General features: G+C 51.4%; 1 protein-coding gene across 3 annotated transcripts; it reads left to right on the top strand.

Moving 5' to 3' along the window:
- The first annotated feature begins 3,473 nt into the window (after positions 1-3,473).
- On the top strand, positions 3,474-25,168 carry DBN1 (drebrin 1). 3 transcript variants are annotated; one of them, XM_031953763.1, is made up of 15 exons: positions 3,474-3,740; positions 11,817-11,872; positions 12,285-12,397; positions 15,746-15,820; positions 15,903-16,049; positions 16,133-16,210; positions 16,460-16,611; positions 16,885-16,948; positions 17,890-17,949; positions 18,126-18,243; positions 19,781-19,921; positions 20,393-20,539; positions 22,013-22,644; positions 23,337-23,439; positions 24,066-25,168. In XM_031953763.1, exons 1-15 carry the CDS (start codon positions 3,655-3,657, stop codon positions 24,134-24,136), a joined length of 2,043 nt encoding a protein of 680 aa, XP_031809623.1. In that variant the 5' UTR covers positions 3,474-3,654; the 3' UTR covers positions 24,137-25,168. The 3 variants fall into 3 exon arrangements, with proteins under 3 accessions (XP_031809623.1, XP_031809624.1, XP_031809625.1); XM_031953764.1 differs by having other exon boundaries at positions 19,784-19,921; XM_031953765.1 differs by lacking the exon at positions 19,781-19,921 and having other exon boundaries at positions 3,475-3,740.
- Positions 25,169-25,443: the final 275 nt, after the last annotated feature.

Here is a 25,443-nt window from a genome sequence, read left to right on the forward strand (position 1 = left end):
CAAGACTTCTTGATTCCAGGCTTACCTCTTTACATACTGTACCTCCTAGCTAGTTCTAGAAAGAATAGTTTCTTAGTCTGAATTGGACAGACCATTTTGTTTATTTGATATTTTTTCTCCAGTTACATGTAAAACAATTAACCTTTTTAAAATATACTTTGAGCTCCAGATTCTCTTCTTTCCTTCCCCACATTGAGAAGGCAATGTGAAACATTTCCATGAAAGTCATGTTGCAGAAAAAAACATAAGTTCCCTTTGCCTCCCAAAAAAACCCTCAAGAAAAATTAAATAAAAAAAGTATGCTTCAAGCTGATTCAGACACAATTAGTTCCTTTTCTGAGTATGTATAGCATTTTTTATCATAAGTCCTTCAGAGAACTCCTAGATCACTGCATTACTAAGAAAAGCAGTCATTCACAGCTGATCATCCCACAATATTGCTATTACTTTTTACATAGTACATTTCACTTTGCATGAGCCACTTGCATGGAGGACTTTACAAGTTTTTCTGAGAGCATCCTGCTCATTATTTCCTACAGAACAATAGGATTTCATCATAATCACACGCCATAGTTTATTTATTCACTCATTTCCCAATTGATGTGCATCCCTTCAATTTCCAACTCATAGGTAGACCATTATGGAAAGTTGTTTGCAATAACACAATCTATAGTCTTTGATTCAGAGACCTCAGCATATACTCCAAAGAAGTCAAAGGCAAAAAGGTCCTATAGACCCCAAATATTTGTAGTAGCATTTGTTTTATATTAGCAAAAACTAAAAGCAAACATGGTGGTGCATGAATGTAACAGAATATTATTGAATGAATGAAAATAAATCCTTTAGTAAGAACCTATTATGTACTAAGTACTGTGATAAGCTGGGGAATACAAATTTAAAAGTGAGTCTCTGGTCTCAAGAAGCTTACATTTTAACAGGATGAAGACTAAAAATGCTTGATAGTTGTTTTTCAGGGTTGTCTCAGTTGAGTCAATTGAGGTTTTCTTGGCAAAAATATTGAAGTGGTTTTGTCATTTCTTTCTCCAGTTCAATTTACATATAGGGAACTTGAGGCAAATAGAATTAAATGACTTGCTTATGTCACCAGCTTGTATTTGAGGTTACATTTGAACTCAGGGCTTCCTGATTCCAAGCCCAGTGCTCTATCCACGGTACCACCTAGTTGCTCGGAAATTCTATTGTTGGAAGTTCAGAAAGACACATGAATTTATACAAAGTAAAATAAGCAGAATCAGTAAAACCAAGGTCTACAGTAATGTAAATGGAAAGAATTCCCCTTTCCCCCCCCAAACCCCTGATTTCTGTATAATTAATTTTAGTATTAAAAAACTGATATCTTGCAAAACATCTCCTTTCCTTCTTTGCAGAGATAGGGGATTATGGGTGTGGAACCCTACATATACTTTCAGACTTGCTGAATTATTTTTTTTTTTTCCCTTAAAAAAATTCCTTGTTATGGAGGATGGCTTCCTAGGTGGGGGAGGGAGATATATTTGGAAATGAAGGTGATGTAAATGAATGGGGGATAGAAACAGAAGATGAGTTCATTTGCAGAGCACAGGAGGCATCATGTTGAAGAGAGTGTCTTGGATTAGGAGTTGGGGGAGGGAGGGAGATTTTGAACTTTAGCTCTGTCACTAATAGATTTGTGATTTTGACTAAGTGTCTCTTTTCATCTCCTCTTTAATCTCAGTTTCCTCAGTTATAAAATGATGGAACTGGACCAGATGACCTCTAAGGTCCCTTTTCGTTCTGACATTCCATAATATCTGGGTTCCTCATTCAGTAACCTAGAGTGGGTCTATTTGTGGAAACCAAGTCCATCTGTGGAGCCAGAAGCTACTTAGAATTAAGAAAAGATAAGCTAAAGCTAAGATCTCTTTCTACTCAAATGTCCGCTAGCTTTAGCAAACTTAAGGCAAAACAGATTCTCTCTCCCCCCCACCCCCTTTGATGGGGAAATGCATGCAGAAAGTAGGTTTGATTAGGCCTTCCTAAGATCATTTGGTGGTGGGTTTGGGGGCATTCAGATATAGGTTGTCTTGGGATGCTGATACATTCCCACCTAGGCTGTCTTTTCACAGCCTTGCCCTACTTCTTTTCCTAATAATAACACATTTCTATAGCACTTAAATGTTGACAAAGCACTTTCTCCACAACTCTGGGCTCTTTTCTCTCTATCCTCTCCACAAAGAGATTAGCCATTTATATGGCTTTAACAATTAATTTTATGGCATGGTTCCCAACATATTAATGCTTCTTCGATCTCCAGGTCTGGATCTTCAGTTTTCTATAAAACCAAGATAATGGAGATGGGTGGGGCATAAGCAGAGTTGGGGATGGGATTAATGAAGAGGATAAAGGTAAATTCTTTGTTATAAATGGTGATTTTTTGGGAAGGAGAAGAAAAGAGACAGGAGGGGGAATGTAGATATAAAAACAAAAGATATCAATAAAATTTTACTTAAAAAAAGAATAGAATCAAGGTTATGGATGAGGACAGACAGGATTGAGAAAGGGATAGGATGGGGCAGGGATAGGAAATGGGATGAGTGGGGATATGAAGACTTGAAATTGATTTTGAAGAAAGATAAAGAATGAACATGGGGTTAGGGATGAAATAGGTTGAAGAATCAAATTGTCAAAGGCAGAGATACAGTTGGATATGGAATGGGGACAAGTATGATAAGATTAGGGATGGGAATGAATTGAGATTGGTTTTGGGGGTGGGGAAGATGGGAAAGGGTCGGTGACAAGATTAGGTTGCAGAGAAGGGGGTTAGAAACAGGTTAAGGATGAGTTGAAGAGTTGGATGGTATGGGCAAGGGTTGGTGATGGGATGGGTACAGGGATATTGCGGTGGAGAAGGTAGGGACGAGAATGATTTGTGAGTGGCCTAGGGGATGAAGTTGTAAGGATGGAATGAAGACAGGTGGGATGATGGGGACAAACCTGAGAATGACCATGAGGATGGACGAGGATTGGGAACCGTTTAAGCATGGAATGGGCCCGGGGTGTAGGCAGGCATCACAAAAGCCCTGAGCCCTGGCAGAGTTCCTGAGGGAGGTGGGGAGAAGGAAAGATGTCTGGGCTGGATGGGGGAGGGCAGTGCTGCAGCAGTGTTGCCCAAGTACCTGTGCTATATGCTTGACGGTGTAGTGTCACTGGAAGGGGGTCAATGACAGGGACGAGAGAATTGACACGTGATGAGGCTGGGGGTCAGGAGTCTGGATCGGAAGAAGGCTGTTGAGGGTGGGGGGGGTAGGGGGCGTAACTAGTCCTCCTCCCTCCCACTGGGTCCAGTTTAGGTAGCCTGGCGCTAGGACCGAGCGGAGTTGGGGCCGGGCGGAGCATCGCGCCCCCCACCCTCCTGCCTCTCCTTCCCCCCTCCCCCCTCCCTTCCCTGCCCAGCTCTCTCTCCCTCCCCTCCCTCCCTCCCTCCTTTTCTCCCCTCCCCTCCCCTCCCCTTTTCTCCCCTCCCTTCCCTTCCCCTCCCCCGGCTGTGCTGTGCTGGGCTGTGCTGCGCTGCAGTGTCTCTCTCAGAGGCAGCGGCAGAAGCAGCGGCCAGATCCCTCGCCGCTTTCTCGGCTCCGGCCCCGGCTCCTTTGCAGCCTCCGGCCCGCCGGCTGCACCATGGCCACTGTCAGCTTCAGCGGCCACCGCCTGGCGCTGCTGGCGGCGTACCAGGAGGTGATCCAGGAGGACTGCCCTGCCGACTGGTGAGCGGCGGTCCGGCCTGGCCCCCCGGGGCCCCCAGCCCCGGACCCTTTGTTCCTTGCCCGCCTGGGCTCGGGAAAAGGGGCTCCTCTTTGTGTTCCCGTCCAGTGGGTGGGGGGTTGGGTGGGCCCTGGAGCTATGGGCAGGGGCTTCGGGGATCCCTTGGAGGGCCCCGGAAAATGGTGCATTGGGCAAAACTAGCCCGGGCCCGAGGGGGGAGGGGGCCGCCTTTGTGCGATCTGGCTGGGGAGGGAGGGGGGGGGTTCCTCCGGAGGGATGCTCCGGGTGGGGCCGGGCCCGGCCGGGTGGGGCGGGGCCAGGAGCTTGGAGTTGGGGTGTGTGTGAATGGGGGGCTCATTGGTCGGAGTTGAGTCGTAGGTGGGGGGAGGGCTAAGAAAGCTCGGTTGGAAGATTGGAGATTAGATCCAGATGTGCAGCCCCGCGGGCTCCGGAAAGCTCATGGGGACTCTCTCCCTTGGAGGTTCCCGGGCCCTATGTCCCCGCCCGTCGACTAGCTTCGGGCAGGTGTGTGTGCGCGCGCTCCTGGGCCAGCCAAGGGCACCTTCCAGTCCAGTCGGCTGGGGTTAGGTGGGTGGGGGTGGTATCTCAGGCCTGGGCTCCGAGACATTATTGCCCGGCTGAATGAGGGCCCTGGCCCGGCCCTAGCCGGCAGCACAAAGGAAGGAGGGAAAGAGGGAGGGAGGGAGGAGGAGGAGAAGGAGGGCGCGGTGGGGAGGAGGAGGGATCGAGGGGATATGTCAGGAGGGGAGGGGGAGGGGAAGGATTGGGGCTGCTATCTGGAGATTAGGTGCTGGGGGAACCCTTTTCTAGAGCCCCGCCCCCCGGGGGGTGCCTCTCCACGCGCACCGGCCCTTTTCTTTTTGGGGAATTGGGTCGGGGTAGTGGAGCCTGGGGCAGTAATATTGGAGGTATGGAATTAGCTCCAGGAATGTTCTTGAGGATCTAAGAGCTGAGAGAGAATCTTTGAAAGATAATCTCTGAGACTACCCCATCATCCCATATTTATCACCGTCAGGGACTTCCAGAATATGAGCTCCTCATCATCCCTACTTCATTCCATCTCATTCTTTTGCTCCCATGCCTTCCTCTTTCTGGTTCCTGATACCTTTTTTCCCTTTCCCCAATTCCTGTCGATCTTAGGAAGCTATATGTGACTGGACCTAGGGATGAAGGAGAGGAGTAGAGGCGCCTCGGATCCCCGAGTCTGGAGAAGTCAACCCCAATAAGCTTACCCTGAGTCGGGATGGTGGGATGGCTCAGTTTCTTATTCTCTCTAAAAGGGGGCCATTTCTCTGTCCTGGTACTGGGATTATTATGGTGATAGAGAACCCAGGAAAATGAGTGTAAGAAAACTAGAAAACCTACTGTGGGATGGATTGTAGAAGAACTGTGGGTAAAGGGAGTGGCCCCACAGTAGCCTAGCTATGTTAATGTGTTTTATACATAGTAGGTATTTTTAATACACATTGCTGAATTGAATAGAAGACAAACCACCTTCCAGACCCGGCATTTCCTGAGATCAGAAGGGGATGGGGTCCGGAACAGAATTCCTCTCTAGGCTTTATAGAGTGGACCAGAGTATCTACATCCCAGCCCCATATGTAAACCTTTGTCCTGAGCAAGAGAGAAAGATACAACAGCTGTTAAGTACTGGGAGTCTGAGGGGGTGCCATTAAGTCTCTGAGTTAGTTTTGAGTCTGGGGAAAATCAAGTTATTCCTAAATCTGGAGGACGGACCCTACTGAGCTGGTACTGCGGTTGGGGAGAGTCGATGAGCTTGAAGTTTTGAAGGTTTAATATTAATGCATTAGATCAGATTTTTAAGAGTAGGGGCAGTGTGTTAACTTTAAGCCCTGTAAAGAGATCAAACTACTCATGTCCATGGTGGATTGGGGGAGGGGGGAGGAGGAGGAGGAATTGATTCTGGGATATGTATGAGAGATCAGTTAACTCTGAGTCATGGGGGGAAGAGGGGACACTAGCTTTGACCCCAGGGTGACTCCCATGAAGTAGTCCTGTTTCTGGGTGGGCAGTGAGCTAGTTCTGAGTCTGGATGGTTAGCTAGGGGCTAGCAAAGCATGTGGGGGCAAGGAAGTAGCTTTGAATCTAGAAGGGACCCCAATGAGTTAACCTGCCTGTGTGTAGGGGAGGAGTAGTGAGCTAGCTGGCTGGTTCTGGGGGAGGTGGCTACAAGTCAGGGGGATTTGTGGAGAGGGGTGGGGTAAGAGGCCTTGAGGGGTTGGGCGGGCCCCTCAAAATGGCTCCAGCAGCTGGAGTTCCAGCCCCAGCTGTTGGTCTTAAGGCAGCCTCGGGGAGAGGCTGCTGCCACCTGCTGTGGTCTGGCTGAAGGCTCTGCCCTTCCCCTGGACCCTCTGAGCAGACTTCTAGGCTTGGGATCATTCTTCCCTTTGTTTTCTGGATTGGGGGTGTAATGGGCAAAAACCTGGGGATCTCTGGGTAGGAGTAGCCTTTTTTTTTCAATGCCCTGAAGCTCCCCAAAGATGGGAGAGGGCAGTCTAGACCCAAGCCCCATGTATGTAGCTATTACCTAAAATACCCTCCTCCCAGGAAGTCTTCCTATGCTATTACCCCTCCCCAATTTGGTCCCTTTCCACTACCTGGAAAGGAATGTCTCCCCTCCCCCCCAGCAAGGTATTCTCTGTCTAAAAGATGAGACCTAAGTTTCATCTTCTGACAGTGAGACTGGGGGGGGAATTCAGGGCTTGAGATGGGATTTGGCTCTGGATAAGATGAGGTTGATGGGAAGTTTAGACCTGGGGGATTTGGGGGGAGGGGGGGATCATGCACACTCTGGTTCCTGCCACACCAGCATTGCACCACTGGCCTGAGGCCAGGGCCGGAGGGAAATTGGAGTTACTAAATTTAGATGTCCAGGGACCAGTTGGTAGGATACTGCTTCTCCTTGCCCTGACCCAAGCACAGGGGATAGGGCTATTGATGATAAAGAGGGTACAAACAGGACGAGCTGTGGGGAGTGGGTCGCCTTTCTTGCCCCAGCCTCCTCTGGGTAGGGAACAGCAGAGCTGAGCTGACAGTAGCAGAGGCTGGTGGGGTGAGCCAGGCCAAGTCAGGATAACAAGGCTGGAGCCCTCACTAGAGGCTGCTCAGAATAACTGTTTTGGGCTGTTTAGGGTCTTAGAGAAGCAGGACACACTGGTGGGGGGTGGACCATATCTCAGGATTCAGAGCTGAAAGGGAGCTTAATGATCACTTAGTTGAGTCTTATTTGACAGATATGGAAACTGAGGCTGGGAAAGGAAAAATAACTTGCCTAACCAAGGTCACCTAGGTTATAAATGTGAGAACCAAGATTAAAACTCAGTTGCTGCAATTTTAAATCTAATTCTCTGAACCCCCTCCCCTTCCCCATACTTCTTGCCTGTTCCTGAAAATGGGATGAAGCCGTAACTGGAAGGAGGAAGAAGGATTAAGCAATCTCCTGCCATGATCTGAGATCTTTGGATAGCAGACTGGCCCATTCACCTTCATTCTCCTTGAGCTCGGACCCATTCGTGCCTACACTTATCCTTTGGAAAAAGTGCTCCATGGCACATAGTAGGCATATAATAAATGCTTAATGACTGACCATTTCCCCACTCCAGGAGAACCACTTCAGTCACTGTCCTGATTCAAAAACTGAGTAATGCCCTGTTAGCACTAGCTTTCTTCCTTGGGCTCCCTTTAGTGACAGGGAGCCCCACACCCAGAGTCTTGGCACTTAGACCCCCACAAAGCACCCTCTGAACTCGGTATTTTGGGGTGTAGTGGTACTCCAACCCCCACTCACAGGCCCTTGATCATTAGAATGGATTCCCAGGCACTGGGTCTTCCGCCTCTATGGGCAGCCTACAGAGCCCAGTCTATGCAGCCAGATCAAGTTATTCATCAACAGCCTGTGCGTCACAACCCATCTGGATTAGGAAAGGGGTTGAGGGGAGATTCACTTCAGGATGGCAAGATTGAGGGAGATGTGGCTGGTGGAGAGGGACTTGTAACAAGAGTCAGAAGACCTGGCTTCAAAGGCCAGCTCTGGGCGACTTTGGGAAAATAATTTCTTTTGAACCTGTTTCCTTAGGTGGGAAATCAGGGTGCTTTCTAGAGCCTATGAAACTGGGAAGCTTATTTATCAGGCAGTGAGTGAGGTGGGGAGGGGATGCAGAATCCGGGGGGGGGGAAGGGGGGGTCTTAAGGTAGGATATTGTACTTGGGCAGAGCTGTGGTTAGTGTATTGGATAAACCTGCGGTCCCTTTTTCCAGCTTTAGTTTTGTTTGGTTAGAGGATGAGTTGGAGAGGGAGTGAAAGGGAGATCTTGACTCGGTTTTCCCCAGGGGTACAGAATGACAACTTGGAAGGACCCAGGATGCAAAGTGAGGGAAGCAACAGAGGGTGGGAGATCATTTTTCAAGCATTGATTTATGTTAGCCCTGGTCCCCAGTCCCAGCTCAGGGGACCCATAGCTTTGGGGAGGCTAACATGTCCCTGAGGGCTTTTGGCTTTCTCTGAAACCAGTAGGGTTGATCCTAGAGCAAGCCAGAGATTGAAGATGCCCTGATTTCTACCCTGTCACTGACTGGGCAGCCTATGATGGAAGCTAAGGAACAAAGGGGATGGAAAGGGCACATGAGGTTTCCTGATGACTCAGCTGGGTCAAGGTTCAGTTACTGCCAGGTGAGATATACCTGCCACTCTACAAGCCTCTCCAGGAAGATCATGGGATCATGGTCTTCACATTGGAAGGGAATTTAGAAAACTTGCAGACCAATCTCACTTTCCAGATGAGGAAACTGAGGCTCAGAGAAGTGAAATGATTTGCCCAGTCACCTAGAAAGAGTTCAATGCCTTAACCCTCAATAGTGTTTTTGAAGGCACTGTGAAGGAAAGTCATTTGGCAAAATATTTCAGGAACTTGGAATTTAAATACCAACCTAGTTCTGCCCCCTGGCAGAGTCCTGGAAATTCTGTCCCTGCTGCTGCCTCACTATGTGTTCTTATACAAGTCAGTTCCTCATTTGTGGGTCTTAATTTTCTCCTTTGGAAAGAAAGAAGGTGGAGGCGGGTAGAGGACCTTTGCCAGTTCTAAGATTGTTTTCAGGTTGGAGGAATAAGGAGGGGGTGGCTAGGATGGCTTTCAATGGGGTCGCTGGGACTGGAAGGGAGCAGCAGCTGTCCAGGGGCCCCTTTCCTCTGACCCGGGCCACAGGTGGGCTTTCAAAGAGACAACAGCTGCAGCTGATTTGGTAGCTGCCAGGAACTCCCCAGACCCACACAATTGCTTTCTTGAGGGTCTGGGGGTGGGGTAGGCCTATCCAGGAGGGAAGAAGCCCTCAGGATTCTGATGTAACAGGAAATGGGCTTTGTAAAGGAAGGAAGGGAGGGGGAGGGAAGGGGTTGAGGTTGTCAATCACTGGCCTCCTAAACTTCATCTAGTTTCTTTCTCCTCCATTCTTTTTGCCTCCATCCTTTCAGTAATCCTAAGAGCACATAGATCCAGGCCATCTGGGGAATGATCATTTTCAGAATCAGAAATTTAGCGCTGAAAGAGATCATCTAACTGAATTATTTTGCAGATGAGTCCTCTCTCCCAACCTAGGGCAAATGACTTGGCCATATATATATATGATGATATCTTAAAGTTTATAAAGAGCTTGTTCAATATCCATCCCAAGAAGTAGATTGTGTAGATATTATTTCCATCTTACGGCTGAGGAAAATGAAGCTAAGAGAAATTAGTGATATTAACTCACATCTCTATAGTCCCTTAAAAGTGCTTTTCTGGTGAGGTAGGTGGTACAGGGATTATTCCCATTTGATAGGTAAACAAACCAACCTCTTTCAGTGGGAGAATAAAAGATAAGGTAGTAGGCTGGTGGATGCATGTCTAGTGTCCCTATATCCTCTAAGTAGGAGAAAATGGCTAGTTTTTGTTTCCTAGCATGTCCTGGGTCTCTTACCTGCTTGTAGCTAGTCCCTGGGGGTGTGAAGGGTATTCAGGATAGGGAGACTGGAGGCTTCTGCTGTAGGTACTAGCTAAGCCAGGGGAACTGGCTTATAGAGGAAAATGTGACTCATTATCAATTTCTGTAAATCCAGTGAGGGGACTAGGGTGGGGGCTGGACCACAGAAATCCCCTAGGCCTGCCTTTTCACCACTCCCTCACAGAAGATTAGGGAGGAGTCCTTAGTGTCTCTCCAGCTTCTGCTTCATCTGCAAAAAGAAATCACAGATGTTAATCATGGAAGCCAACACCCTGATCTTATGCAGAAAGACTGAGACCCTGAGAGGAGAAAAGGACTTGACCAAGATCATATGCAGACTCAAAACTAAAACCCAAACCTCCTGACTGTCCAGTCCAGGATCTTGAAAGGGTTGAAAAAAATGAGAATTGTGAAAACTGATAATAAACCAGTGAGGCTGAATCATCTGGATGGGACTAGAAAAGCTTGCCGGTTAAAGAAGGGGCCCTTAGAAACTGGAAAGGTTGGGGTGGGGGTCAGGTTTGCTGAAAAAGTTTATAGGGGAGGAGGAGATGGGAAGATTTTCTAGCCGGAAGTCAGAAGTAGAATAGTAGATCAGCTGGCTACTTTTTGCCCCAGTGTAGAGAATGAATACAGAGGTGAGAGGTAGAATTCTTGCTTTAGTTTTACAGTCCTCCCTCCTCCCCAAGGCTGGCTGCTAAAAGAGAAGTGGTCCCTTTTGGGAGGGTCTGAATATAGATAGATTAGGGATAATGAATAGGGATGGGGAGAAAAGGGGGGGCAGAAGGCAGGATGGTTGCCTATTGGGAGTTGGGGAAGAAGTGTAGCTGAGGGCTGAGAAGCTTACTTGGAGGAAGGATGAGTCTGGGAGAGAGTAGGGCCCTTAAAATTAAGGGTCTGGAAAAAGGGCTGATTTGGAAAGGGAGTCTTGGGACTGGAAGGGGACTATAGGGCGGGGAGACAGAGGACACTTCCATTCCCTCCCTCTGGGGTTCGGTAGAAGGGAGGGACTTTCAGAGTAAGGGGCGGCCCAGTTCTCCTTCCAAGCCCTTTGTGTGTGAGCTTCAGCTCAGCTAGTGCGGAGGACTTGGGCCCGAGCCCGACGGCTGGGGTTTGCCATATGGGGGGAAGGGAGAAGTGGGAAAAGTGCGTTTCCACCTCTACCCAACCCTCCCCCCTGGGTGGGGGTGGGGCGCACACGCGGGGCACGGGTACCACAGCACGGTTTAGGTACGTTCTGGGCCGGCCAGCCAATGGGGAATGAGGGGAACCGTATCCAAGGAACGGTATCTAAGGAACTGTCTCCATGGAAGTGCCATCGCACACGCCAGCGCCTCATTGACTCAAACCCTTTCCTCAAACCCCAACCATCAGGGCCCATCCGGGGCTGGAAGGTTATGGCCTGGCTCCGGGGCTGGAAACTTCGCCCCCCTGCTACCCCCATTCAGGCCTTGATGCATCCCATGCAGCCCTGCGAGCTGCCTCCTCCAAGCAGGACTGGAGCTTTTTTGTGGAGGCAAGGGTCAGCGGACGCAGACTGGGAAAGGAGAAGAGTGGGAGCACTGGGAGGCCAGCGTTTCCTGCCTCCCCCGCTCCTTCCCTCCCTCCTTCCGAGGAAATGGCCCCGGCTGCGTGTTACCATGGTAACGCCCAGTGCATTAGCCCCACCGCGAGCTCCCCCCCCCCCCCCCCCCCCCCCCCCCCCCCCCCCCCCCCCCCCCCCCCCCCCCCCCCCCCCCCCCCCCCCCCCCCCCCCCCCCCCCCCCCCCCCCCCCCCAAGCCCTTTTCTTTGCCTCCTCCCCGCACGTCCTGCTGGCTCATTCTCAGGGACTACTCCGGTCCCCACATGAGCTCTGCTGAGACCCCGCCCCTAGGAGGTTCCCAACTGTCTTGGACTAGGCTTCTTGCTTGCCAGCAATTTCCCATTAGCCCCCCTTCTCCCTAGTCCTCCTCTCCATTTTCTCCTAGGCCTGGAGAACAGAGGTGGGCGTGGAGGGGAGGGGCGCCCCAGCCTGCAGAGTCATTGAGCCTTTCCTCCTACCCCCCCTCCCTCTCCCTAGGGCTCTTTACACATACGAGGACGATTCCGATGACCTCAAGTTAGCGGCGTCAGGAGGTAAGAATTCTCACCATTCTTCATTCCAGGCTTCTCCACGCACCCCTCCCCCTTCGGCTTTCTCTTGGCAGTTTTATTCTCCTTCCCCTTAATTCTGGATTCTTTTCCTTGGTTTTCCCTCAGGGAGGTAATAATTATAAGCTGGGGCCTCCTAAATCAAGCAGGGGGTGGAAGAGAGTTGGGGGTGGGGATGGGGAGAGGAACCAAAGTAATTTGATGATCGCCTTTAGGAAGATACGGAGTCAGATGGGACCCCGAAACCCAGTGAGCTTGAAGAGGGCCCGCTGCCCTGGTGGGCTTTTTTTCAGCACCCGGGACTTCTCTTTGAAGGAAGAGTTGGGCTTTTGGGGACCCACCCGTTTTCAAATGGTCAACCTGACATGAGACCCCCTATGTCCTCTGCTTGCTTCAGGGGGTGGCCTACAGGAGCTCTCGGGCCACTTTGAGAACCAGAAGGTGATGTACGGCTTTTGCAGCGTCAAGGACTCCCAGGCTGCACTCCCCAAATATGTTCTCATCAACTGGGTAGGTGGGGGGCCAAGGGGATGGGCTAAGTGGGCAGACACTACTGAGTTTGCAATTTAAAAGGTCTCTACCACTCCTGTGCCTTTAGCCAGTCATGTCACCAATGTGGCTCATCTTCATCATCCAGAAAATGAAGTTGGATGGACTAGGTCATAGGATTTTTAGGATTTACAGCTGGAAAAGACTGTTGAAGGCTGTGGATTTCTGTTTTCCTGGGGTAGGGAAGGGATGAGACCAGAACAGGAAATTGCTCTAGGGTAGCTGGGAAGATAAAAGACAAATTCTGATTTTTATCAGTTTGTTTCATCCATGAATAACCCAGCACTCCCAAGCTCTGGGCTTAGCCTGACCAGTCAATCTTGAAAATAGCCTCTTCATAGTAACCCTTTAAGCTCATCTTACCCCCTAACTCCTCCCCAGAGTTTGTTCTGTGAAATCTCAGGATATAGGCCAAATGTTTGCTCAAGTCCAGGTCTCCACAGCTATGGTAAAAGACATTTCAGTTTTTACAAAAGCACTCAAGACAACAATATATTTTTCATTAGACGGAGAGGATTCACAGTAGCCTCTAATTAATGCAATTTTCTTTCTTTGGTGAGTCCCTTTAACTCCTAGAGTTCTAAGTTCCCTGAATCTTAGTGGTTTAGACTGCCCTGAAAACTTATGAATTTGTTATTCCTAAACTCCCTTTTGATTGGATGGGTACTGTCTAAATAATTCACAGGGATGACAAGTCAAAATCTAGGTATTTTGCTTCTCTGTATCATGATATCACTTCCTGCTGATTTATATGATGCCATTTCCCCCAAGAGACTAGGAGTATCCATTGATTCCTGCTTCTTTTGATAGAAGGCAAAATTTTGGAATCTCTTTCCAAGAGGCTGGTGCTTATCAGGAAAACCCCTCTATCCAGAAGCTTGGATCACACTCAAAGTTTGGATTGCTTAACTTCGAGGCTTGAGCTGCCTAGAAACTTCCTCTAAAAGGGTGAATTGCAGAACTTGGGGTCTAGATACCCCCTCATACCCCATGTCAGGTTTAAAACATTACAATGATTAGCAGTTTGGGGGGATGGGAGGGAACCCATAAAGCACTTAGCTAATCATAGAAATTGAGAAATCATAAACCTAAAAAGAAACCCCAAAGTTGACTTTTTTCCTGGGACTTGGAGCCATTTGAAGCTCTGTTGCTCTGACCTCTGAAAAGCAAATAAGGGAAGAAAAGAACAAGGGCCAAGTCTTCAGTGAAGATTGCTTTTCCCAGCTCCAGTACAGATTAGCTTTAGTCCACAGAAGTCTGAGGCAGTTAGTTCTTCCCCAATTGATGAGACACAAATTCCTAAACAAAGATTTACCAGCCCATAAATTCAGCAAGTTGATCTGGGTTGATTAACCAACTTATACTTGGACAAAGATATAAATAGAAAGCTTATCAAATTCACTGATGGCACAGAGCCAGGATGATTAGCTGGATAGTTAGATGTCAAGCAGGATAGAAAAGCATAACTAATACACTGGATGATAAGAATCCAGATCCAAAAAGATCTTAATCAGCTAGGCTTAATTGAATAGATGAAATTTAATAGGGGATAAGGATAAGGACACAGAATCTCAGCCTTGGAAGGGCTTTCACATACAATCTATTCCAAAGTACATGTCACTGTTAGCCTAAGGTCCCAAACTCGGGGCTTGTATGAAATGGATTCAGTTTGAAGGGAAGGAGGAGGGAGAGACTTCTCAATCACTTGGTCAGTTTTGTTCTTTCTTTTAGTCATGTTTAACTCTTTGTGATCCCTTTTGGGATTTTCTTGGCCAAGGATGTTCTGATGGTTTGCCGTTTCTTTATCTCATTTTACAGATGAGGAAATTGAGGCAAATAGGGTAAAGTGACTTGCTTGGGGTCACGCAGCTAGTATATATCTAAGGCTATATTTGAATTCAGGAAGATGAGTTCCTCATATTCTTGCTACTGTTTCATCAATGAGCATTAATTAAACACTTTCTACGTGTTGGGCACTTTGCTAAATCCAAGAAATAGAGTAAAAGACAGACCCACTCTCAAGGAGCTTGTATCCTAATGGGGGAAACTTCAAATAAACTAATAGGCACAAATAAGATATGTACAATATAGGTTGGAAATAAATTGAATCTTTTTGACTTGTTTTGCCGCCCCTCCCTCCAAAAAAATTTCCTCTCAAAACCTCAATTTGGAGATTTAAGTAAAAGGGTCCATTTTGTATGCAGTCACTAATTAATGCTGGTAGGTACAGTATTCTTTTGCTTTAACTCACACACAGAAGATAGAAAATCATACATCAAGATACTATTTTTCTCTAATGAATCCCATTTTCCATTGGAGGAACTTTATCAGACTTCCATTTTTTTCCCCCTGAGGCAATTGGCGTTAAGTGACTTGCCCAGGGTCACACAGCTAGGAAGTGTTAAGTGTTTGAGGACAGATTTGAACTCGGGTCCTCCTGACTCCAGGGCTGGTGTTCTAAACTACAGTTTGTATTTGTGTAGTCCACTACAACTTGCGTCCCAGACCTCCATTCTTTTTGTGCTATTTTAACATTCCTTTGGCCTGGGCCAGCAAGGATTAGACCTTTTTCCTTATTCTCAAAAGGGTGGAACTAAGTCATAGGAGGAAGTTGAAGAGACAGATTTTAGCTCAATAGAAAGAAAAACTTCCTAACAATTGTTCACTCGGATCCAACTCCTTGTGACCTCATTTGGAGTTTGGTGGGCAAAAATCCTGGAATAGTTTGCCTTTTCCTTCTCCAGCTCATTTTACAGACGAGGAAACTGAGGTGCAGTGGGGGATAAGGGACACGCAGCTAATAGGTATCTGAGGCCACAGGCCAGGTGCTTTATCTTTTGTCCTGCCCATTTCTGACAATTAGTGTTGTCCCAGAGGGTCAGGGATCCCCTGGGGAGGTTGGGTAACCACTTAGTGAACACACCTTGTGTGAGGAGAGTATCAGTTGAGGAGACCGGTGCCTCTTTTCTGTTACTTATTTTCTCTTTTTCCTGTATGCATCATCATTGTATAATTTTGTTTGCTGGTTTTCTGCCCCATTAAACTGAATGCCTTTTGCATTTTTTTGATCCCCCACCATTTAGCATGGTTTCTAACAGATAGTAGGCACTTAGTAAATGCTTACTGACTCTTGCCTAGATGGCCCTTTTCAGCTCTGAGACTTGGTTTTTCTGTGAGGCCGGGGGATGGCAATGGGGGGAAATGAGGGCTTGTTTTTCCAGTTGAGGGGCCGGAAGGTTGGGGAAAGCCCCTGCAGAAGCCCGGCTTTTGCCTGAACCCCTGACCTGCCTTCCCTGCTCTGCTCTCTAGGTTGGTGAGGATGTACCAGATGCCCGCAAGTGTGCCTGTGCCAGCCATGTGGCCAAAGTGGCTGAATTCTTTCAGGTATGGCCTTGGGGTGAGGGGGTGGGGTGGGGAACGGTGCGCCTCCCTCGGCCCCCTCTGAAGGAGCCTGGGTTCTTCACAGGGTGTGGATGTGATCGTCAATGCCAGCAGCGTGGAGGACATAGATGCTGGTGCTATTGGACAGCGGCTTTCTAACGGCCTGGCTCGCCTGTCTAGCCCGGTGCTGCACCGACTGCGGCTTAGGGAAGATGAAAATGCTGAGCCTGTGGTGAGCTGCCCTCTACGGCCTGTCTTTTTCTGCCCACCTGCTCTGTCCAACTGCTTACCTGTCTCCCCCTTGCCCTCCCCCAGGGTACCACTTATCAGAAGACAGATGCTGCTGTGGAAATGAAACGACTTAATCGGGAGCAGTTTTGGGAGCAGGCCAAGGTAGGGGTCCTTGAAAGCAATCCCACCCAGGACCCCCGATCATTTTCTCCATAGGCCTTCTCCTCTGGGGTCCCCCTTCTCTTCCATTCCCCATTGGCCAGGAGCCCAGCAGACTGTGCCAGAGCTGTTAAAGGCGGGGGGGTAGAGCCGCCCTCCACAGGCAAGGGAGGTGGTTTCAGGGGCCGGGGTCCTGGGGGTGAGAGCCTGTGACTGATAGTTCACAGGGTGGGTGCTGTGCTTGGGCCACAGAGAGAAGAGGAGCTGAGGAAGGAAGAGGAGAGGAAGAAGGCCCTGGATGAGAGGCTGAAGTTTGAGCAGGAGCGGATGGAGCAGGAGCGCCTAGAACAGGAGGAAAGGGAAAAGCGGTACCGGGAGAGGGAGCAGCAGATTGAGGAACACAGGTGCCGCCCCTTTCCCTTCCTTCTCCCTGCCTGCCTGGCTCCTGTGGCCTCCATCCCACTCTGCCCTCATTGCACCCTCCTTTCTTTTCATTCCCCTCCCCAGGCTGAGGCCCCCCCAGGCGCTCTCACCCTATTCTCTAACAAGCTGAGGGGATCTTGGGAAAAGCCTGGGCCCAGGGTGGGTAAAGAACACTCCTTTCCCAGGCATAAGGTCTCCATGTTCCATCCCCACTCCCCTCCCTCCCTTAGTCATTTGCCATGCTGTGCTTTCAGGAGAAAACAGCAGACTTTGGAAGCTGAGGAAGCCAAGCAGAGATTGAAGGAACAGTCAATCTTTGTAAGTTGTGGAGGCGGAGTGGGCTCCCTAGGAAGCGAGTGGGCTTCGTGTGCGGCGGGGGCCCAGCTGGGAGCAGGGCGGCAGCCAAGCTGGCCCTACCCTTGGGTCAGGGCGGCAGTGGGCCTGTTCTCTGCCCAGCGGGCAGGGGGTGGTCACACCTCTCGTTTCTCTGAAGCTTCAAGCTGCCCAAAAGCATCTCAGGGAGCCAGGGAATGTGGGTCTTGTTATGGGTGAGGAAACTGAGGCACAAGGCACTTACTTAGGGGTGAAGTGCTAGGGCAGAGCCAGGGTTGGACACAGCTCTCCATTTGGAAAAACAACTCTCGTAGGAAACAATGCATGGTGTTTGTAAGGGGAGAAAGGGAGAGAGACAGAGGAAGTATGGGAGAAGGGGAGAGAGAGAGACTGAGGGAGAGAGGAAGAAAGGATGGGAGGGAGACAGACAGAGGGAGGGGAGAAAGGAAGAGGACAGTGGGGGAGAGAGAGAGAGAGAGACGGAGACAGAGAGAGAGACTAAGGGAGGAAGGAGATAGAGAGAAAAAGAGAAAGAAAGGAATGATTACCAGCTCTTGAGTGGGCAGTGAAGGGGCCTGACCTGATGGCTGAGGTGCTTAAAGAAAATTGTTCTCCCTCCTGGGGTCTGGAGTGCAAGTGGTTGTGGTGTTAGATCAGGTGTGAAGTGATAAGAGTCTCGAGCAGCTGCTGACAGCATGGAATAGACAGGATGCTTTGGAAGGAAAGGGAAACACTTGGGAAGAGGCATTAGGAGATAACCCAGAAATGTTAAGTCCCCGGGGTGGAAGAGCAGTAGGGCCACTGCTGTAAAGGAAGAAGTTATGGAAGAGCTGGTCCAGGGGCACTGGAAGAGGCTGAGGCAGAGTTCTTTGGGAGTAGAGGCAGGGAAGATCAGAGCCTCCAGGACTTTGTACTTTGGTTACCAGGGTGACCATCGTGAGGAGGAGGAAGAGGCTCAGATGAAGAAGTCGGAATCAGAAGTGGAGGTGAGGGGTCCCTGTTCTGAAGTTGTGGGGGCGTCCATTTGAGCTATAATTTCTATTCCTTTCCCCTGGAAAGTGGAGCCCTGGAGGGGTGGGTCCGGAGGCCCGTGGGTCCCTTAGCCTTGGGGAAGGGCTGGGCTGGGTTGCTGACCCTGACTGGGCCTCCTTTGGGTCGCCAGGAGGCAGCTGCCATCATTGCCCAGAGACCTGACAACCCCCGGGAATTCTTCAAGCAGCAGGAGCGAGTGGCTTCAGCTAGTGGCTGTGAAATGCCCACCCCCTTCAACCACAGGCCAGGTATCCTCACACACTGGTATCCCCGGGCCTCTGACCCAGGGTGCTGCTTAAGTCCTGGGGTTGTGGGGAGAAGCTCCTCTCACCTGGCACCTGGAGAGCCATCTTCCTCCACTCCCGGGGACTAGGGAGGGGCGTCTGCAGGGGGATATTCCCTCATCTGGACCCTGGGCCCTGGAGGCCTGCCTTTGTGGGAAGGAAGGCCCATGGGGCCCCACCTGGAACCAAACAGGAGTCACACAGGTGCTCTCCCTCCTAGGGGCTCAAAGGGAACAGAATCGTGGTAAAGGACTAGGAGAGCTCTTCCTCAGACACCTGCCCCAACCCCAAGCAGGCCCATCCCTGAGCTAAGAGAAAGTACCGAGTGACTGCATGTGGGAGGGGGAGGTAGAGAGAAGACGGGTTTCAGGGTCTGTCTCGGGCTTATGCCCTCGGAACATGGCCCAGTTGTTAGGGCCCAGGGGCCCGTCCCAGAGGGGCGGTGGGGTCAGCCCCGCGCTGAGGCACTGCCCTCCAGGACAGCGGGCGGGGCGGTGGGGCCCTTGCCCCTGGCAGGGTGGCACCCTCGGGCCTCGGGCCCGCCTTGACTCTGGCTGCCCCCGGCACCGCCCTCAATGTTGCCTGCCTGGCAGGGCTTGGGAATGAGCTGGCCGTGGTGTGCTGTGGCTGTCTCTCCAGAGGTGCTGCCCTGTGGGACTGCTGGCTTTCCGCTTTCCTCGCAAGGTGGGCTTAGGCTCGCTGGGGGCCTGGCTGCGCTAGCCCAGGGACCCGCACCTTGAGCTTTGAGGCTGCGCCACATTGTCAGGGCCGTTCCCCAATCCCCGAGGTGGCCTCCGCCTGGCACTAGGGGAGCCCTGCTTTAGGCTGCAGTTCACCCTGCTTAGCCTAGCCCGCTGATGCTGGGGCATGGGCGGGGGGAAGGCCAGGCCCGGTCACACATCTCGCCCACTGCCCGCTTGGTGGCGGCACACAGGCGTGGGCTGGGGGCAGGGAACGGCCTTCTCCCCCCCCCCCCGTATGTCTGGGTCTCCCTGGGCGGCTCCACTCAGCGGCCTGGCCTCTCGGCATCAGTTGGGCTGGGCCCCCACCATGCTTGACCCTCTGCTGACTGAGGAGCCTGGGGGTCCCGGGGTAGGAGGTCCCGAGCCTGACTAATCCCACCAGCTACACTGCATGACCCCGCTCGTCCTAGGCTTGTGACTGATGCTGAGCAAGTCGCCCAACCTCTCTGTGCTTGGTGACATGGAGCCGGAGCGTGGCCTCTAAGGGCCTTCCCAGCTCTGGAGCTGGACCCATGACGCCGTCAGGGACGGGGGTTGGAACGGCTCCCTGCCGGCGTCCCTAGGACACCGGTCTTGCCTGGCGGTGGGGTCCCTGCCCAAGGCAGGGGTTTTCTGGGCCCGCGTCTCCCCCACCTCCGGGGACCACAGGGGGAATTCTTCCGATGGTTCCTGGAAGGCTTGGGGGTAGGGCCTCTTCATGGGAAGACTGACTCTTCTCTTCTGCTCTCTCTCTGTCTCCGTCTGTCTTTGTCTTTTAGCAGGTCGTCCATACTGTCCTTTCATAAAGGGACCGGACAGTGGGCCGTCTTCCTCTTCCTCCTCTTCCTCTTCCCCTCCTCGGACTCCCTTCCCCTATATCACCTGTCACCGCACCCCAAATCTTTCTTCTTCCTTCCCATGTAGGTAGCAGCTCCCACGCCACGGTGGGGGGTGAGGAGGGCCCCTCATCCCAGCGCCCCCTCTCCCACCCAGGCCCCACCCCGCGCTCGACTCTCCCCAGGGGCCACTCCTGTGAGGGCCCCACTGCCCGTCCCTCCCCAGGGCCGGGCTGGCTTCCACGGGCCCTGCAGGCCGCTGAGCACCGGGCCGCCACGGGTGCTCGGAGCAGAGGTTTGGGAGCACCAGAGACCTGCTCACCGCCCCAGCACTGGAGAAGCGACAGACTTCTCTGCCCAGCCCAGTTTCTTCCTGTCTCCAGGGAGGAGTCGGGAGGCCCCAGCTGGGGCTGGAGGCGAGGAGACCCCCCACCTGCTGCCCAGGGGGACATGAGACGGAGCCGACCACCCAGGAGAGCTGCTCACCCAGCCCTAGCCCCGACCCCAGCCCCTGGGGACCCCTCCCTGACGCGCCTCCATTGTTCTTCCTCGCAGGTAGCCAGATGGATAGCCACAGGAGGGCCCTGGCAGCAGCTGCCCGGAGCCCTTCGGACTCGAGCTCTGCCTCCACGCCTGTGGCGGACCAGATTGAGCGAGCCCTGGACGAGGTGACCTCCTCACAGCCACAGCCTCTCTCCAGAGGTGAGGGACGAGCAGGAGGGCGTTCCCTGGCACCATCCCCCCGAGACACACAGGGTCTGTCCGCCTGTCTCCCCCCTCTCCCCTTCTCTCTACCTCTAAGGTACTTGTCAAAGGCTAACTGGACCCAAGTCGTAGGGCTTGGTCTGGCATTTTGCCAGCAAACTGCCGGCAGTTTGAATGGAAGAAGTGATTGAGGCTGGTGATGGTTAACCTGAGGTAGAGGAAATGGTGGGTCTGCTCTGTCCTGCAGACTGGAGATCAGGATCCCCCAACAAATTCTGGGACACGAGGCCAAAGTTAATTCTTTCTCTTAGAACATGCCCCAGTTGGGAAAGCAACACAGCTCTGTGGACCGGGGCTTTACTGATCTGCAGGAGATGGATGGATGGATTGCAAGGGAAATGGGAAAAGAGAAATGACATCTTTATTTTAACTTTCTTTTTGCAATGTTGTACATTTTATTTTATGCATATATAAACATTCTGAGAAGTGGTCCAGGGGCTTCAGCAGATGGCAGAAGTATCCAGGACCCAAACAAAGGGTAAACAGCCTTGCTGTAGAGGAACCTTGGACCATCAGTTCTGGAGCAAATGCAAGAGGAGACAGAGAAAGGCAGACAGGAAAGAAAAACAAAAGAGAAATAGAGAGGAGAGGCAGAAACAGAGGTCAAGAAGGAGCTTTGTCCAGGAATGATGGATAATCAGAATTGGCACCTAGGGATCTCAGAGCCTAGACTGATTGTCTTCCCACTATAATCCTCTGCCTCTTGTCTTTGAGGAGCCATGGTTTTCTTGCTCCAGAAATGGGCCTAGTCTCATTCTTAAGTTTCAGAAAGATTGCTTTTGTCTTGCTCTTAGGGCATAGGAGGTGGGCACCATGACCTCCCCCATAATCCCCTTTAGTATCATAGATCTAGAACTGGAAGGTATCTAGAGACCACCTAGGCTAACCTTTTTATTAATGGGGAAACTGAGAAACTGGGAGGTCATGTCAGATGGAGGGTTCCAATCCTGGTTTTCTGCCTCTAGAGTTGGACTGGGTGAGTGCTTCCTCTGCTGGTCACCAGGGGAAGAATGCTTCCCCTCTGCACCCCTGGCCAATCTTCCTTATTAGGTTTCTCTGACCTTTGAGATGGGACCCCTTCCAGTCAAAAAAGCCAACACATGCATTTACTGTGTGCCAGGCACTGTGCTGAACTCTGGGGATATAAAGAGAAAGGAGAAAGTTGGAGAGAGAGAGAGAGAGAAATAAGAAATAGAGGTCCTCTTCTGTCATGATTCAAAGGCAGACCTTGTAACTCCCAGGCCCATGCCCTTTCTAGGCCCATGGATGATGTCTTGTTCCTGGGGTTCCTGTGATGGGCTGAGTGGTTGGGTAAAAGTGGCTGAGAGCAATCTTCCTTCCCCTTTATTCCTGCCCACCCCCAGCATCCCTCACAGAAGGATCTTTATCCCGTCTCTTTTGACCCTGTAGAGCCCATTGTGGAGTCCTTGTTGGAGAAGGAGCCCCCAGGAGAGACAGCTGGACCCCTGGAGGATTTAGTGTTCCTGGAGACCAAAGAGAAGATGGAGGCCGAAGACTCGGCAGCCCCAGTAGCTTCTGCTGAGAGCTCTGAGGAAGCAGCAGAGCTGGCTGAGCCTGCTGGCCCCCCTGAAGCACCAGCTCAGGGGAGTCTCATCGACTTGTGGCAGAGTGATGGGGTCGCCCCTTCTGACCCTGAAGAATGGGAGCTGCAAGCCGATCTGAGGGCCCCAACTCCGCCCCGGGAGGGGCCTGGAGCTACACTGGAAGAGTCTGAATCAGTAGCCCCCCCAGAGCCTCCTCCACTGGGGGAGGGGGCCCCGGAGACCCCCATACTGCCTGCTGACAACAGTGCCAACCTCCTAAACTTCGATGAGCTGCCTGAGCCTCCAGCTACCTTCTGTGACCCTGAGGAAGGCGACCGTGAAGCTCCTGAAATGGGTGGAATGGAGGGGTCCCTCCCTCGCTCTGAGCAAGATGTCCTGGTGCCTGAGACCCTGCCCATGGACTTGGAAGAGCTGGAGCCAGAGCAGGAAGCCCACTTGCTAACGAATGGAGAAACTACCCAGAAGGAGGGGACCCAGGTGGGGGACCGAGAGAGGCCTTCTGCAACCTGATCTAAGGGAGGGGTACAAGCTGTTGGGTTTTAGTATGGGTATAGGCCCTGGGCTCTATCTGTTCCCCTCTCAATGTCCCTCCCTTACTGGGCCCATTTATCACCCTTCCCCCCTTAGGCTATATCAGTTCCCCTCCCCTCCTAGGACCACAACCCCTGGATTTTCTTTTCTACTCCAGAATTCACTGAGCCTTTGCTCTCTTTGCACTCTCCGCCCCCATCATTTCTTTTCCTTAATCTATTTCAGCATCTCTTCCTCTTCACTTCCTTGAGGGTCTTGCTTGGAACCTCCCCACTCCTTCTGTTGCCCTTCCCCCTTAAGGGCTCTCTCACCACCTTTCATTGAATCTAATTGCCTGGTTAATTATAAGAGGAAACCCACATCCTAAGACCAACAGTGGGGATGGCCGGGGCTCCCACACAGCCTGCTCTCTTTGTCATTTTGCTCAGGACCCGACCAAGGCCCCTTCAATTCCCCGGCAACCAGTGATGGCATCAAAGAGATTGGCTGTGTCTGGTTGCTAGGGCCTAATGGGTCCTCCCCTCTGTGCACTGCTCCCAGTCTCCCCACCCCCATCTGCAGCCTACATTAACACACCTTGGGGAAAGGTGAAACTACTGGCCAGCTGAGCCTGATGACCTTGAGTTTTCCCAATGCAGGCCAGTGAGGGGTATTTCAGCCAATCACAAGATGAAGAGTTTGCCCAATCAGAAGAGCTATCTGCTAAAGCCCCGCCTCCTGTATTCTACAACAAACCCCCAGGTGAGCTGTTGGGTGGGATGGAGGGCTGGGTAGGACTTCCCGGGTTGGGATGGATTGCCTGCGAACTAAGCTCAGTTTCTGGACCCTTGGAAGCCCTGGGGATGTTTCCCTGGATCATAGGTAATAGACCATAGGATTTAGGAGTTTCGTTTCTCACCCTTCCCTCCTCCCCTATTTTAGAAATGAGAAATAGTCTCAGATCCTGGCCACGGCCCAGTTCTTTGTTTAAGAACGGGTGTGAGGGTGAGTTGGTGGGTGATCTCTGCAGCTCTTCGCCTCCCCACTTCTCCCTATCTTAGCCAGGCCCGAAGGTCCTGAGAAAAGTCTCCTGCAGATGGGACCACGCACAGAGGAGTGTGTGTGGGCTTGGGAGAGGGCAGGGGCTGACATCAACACACAACAGCTGGATTTAACCCAAAAGGACCTGGTTCGAATCTCAATTCTGCCATGTGACCTTGAACAAATCAAGTTTGTTCTTTTTTTAGTTCTCACTTTCTTTTGTAAAGTGAGGGACTTGGACTCAATCTCAGTGTCCTAAGGGTGACAGAGTAGAGATAGAGGGACCCGAAGAGTGTCCAGCTAGTCCTTCTGTGTGAGTTCTGACTCTCTTTGCACCTTCCCACCAGAGATTGATATTACCTGTTGGGATGCGGACCCTGTGCCTGAGGAAGAGGAGGCCTTCGGAGGCAGTGTCTAGCCCTTGGGCTGGGTCTCCCCAGGCAGACACCATGTGAAGGCCGCCCACTCTATGGGCTCCATGCCAGCTGGCCCGTCGCGCCTGCGCCCGCAGCATTTCCACCTGGTTGGTGGTGACTCTGGACTCCCGGCCCCTGTCCCGGAACGGGGCCACCTCCCCATCCCCTTGTCCTGCCCGTGGGGGGGGGGCCAGACTTTTATAGCTTTTCTCCCTTTTTTTTAAAAGTTGATAGGAAAAGTGTACAGTTGACTGGTTTTCCTCTCTGTTGGTAGTGAGATGCTGTTCCGCACCCTCCCCCTCCGTACCCCTTGGGGTTGAGGAGGTAGATTTCTGTACCCCACTTCAGCTCTCTTGGCCTGTATCAGAGGCCCAGACCCCAGTCCTGGCCAGCCCTCCCTGGAGTTGCTTTCAGACTCCAGGGAGAATGGTTCTCCCTATACACATCCTTTTCCTATTTTTGTTTTGTTTTGTTTTGTTTCTTGAAAATATCACTCACTGCATTCTCTGTCCAGGGCTTGGATAATTTGCACGAATTTAAAAACATGGCAATAAATGGCCCTGTGGGCTCTGGTTCCATGGGACCCCTCCCTTCCCCTTCCCCCAGGAAGAACCCAGCTGGGGGCAGGCCAAGGTGGAGCCCGCAGGCCAACACAGTTTAGGGTAACAGTAAGGAGAGTTCCTCTACCCCTGTAATGGCTCCTGAGTGAATGGAATTGGGTCTCGACCATCTGCCATCCTCCCCTGGCCCTGGCCTTTCAGCCTTCTCTAATGTTGCCCTCCTGCTGGGCAGGTCCCGGGCTGGAGGCCTCTATATGGCTCACATGGCCCCCTTGGCCCCAGCTGGGCCATGGGAGGGGCCTAGGTAGTAGGGCTGTTGGGGTACTCCCTCCCCCCAGGAACCAGCCCCTTCCCCCAAACTGCCCTCCTCTTGTCGCTTGGTATCCTTTTTCACGTTTAGTAACTGTTTTTGGAAAGCACAAACTTCTGTAATGGCGTGTGCTCATGTCTGTTAATAAAGAAATCCAGATCCAGGCCCTGGCTCTGGACTTCCTAGGGGCTGGGAGGGCAATCCCAACCTGTCTTCCCCCTTCCCTCCCATTTCCTGAACTCTATTCTTCATCCCTTAGCCAGAATACCTGAGGAGGCGGGAGTGGGGCAGCCTCTGCCAGGTTAGGGACACAACTAGGAGCAAGGAAAACTTACCACTAGGTAAACTTACACCAGTAGGAGGAATTAAAGCCTCCAGTCATTTGTACTAGCCTTTGTAACACAAGATCCTCATATTTAGAAGTGGGAAGGTCATTGAT

This window comes from Sarcophilus harrisii, chromosome 2 (assembly GCF_902635505.1).
Source record: "Sarcophilus harrisii chromosome 2, mSarHar1.11, whole genome shotgun sequence".
Classification (NCBI taxonomy): domain Eukaryota; kingdom Metazoa; phylum Chordata; class Mammalia; order Dasyuromorphia; family Dasyuridae; genus Sarcophilus; species Sarcophilus harrisii.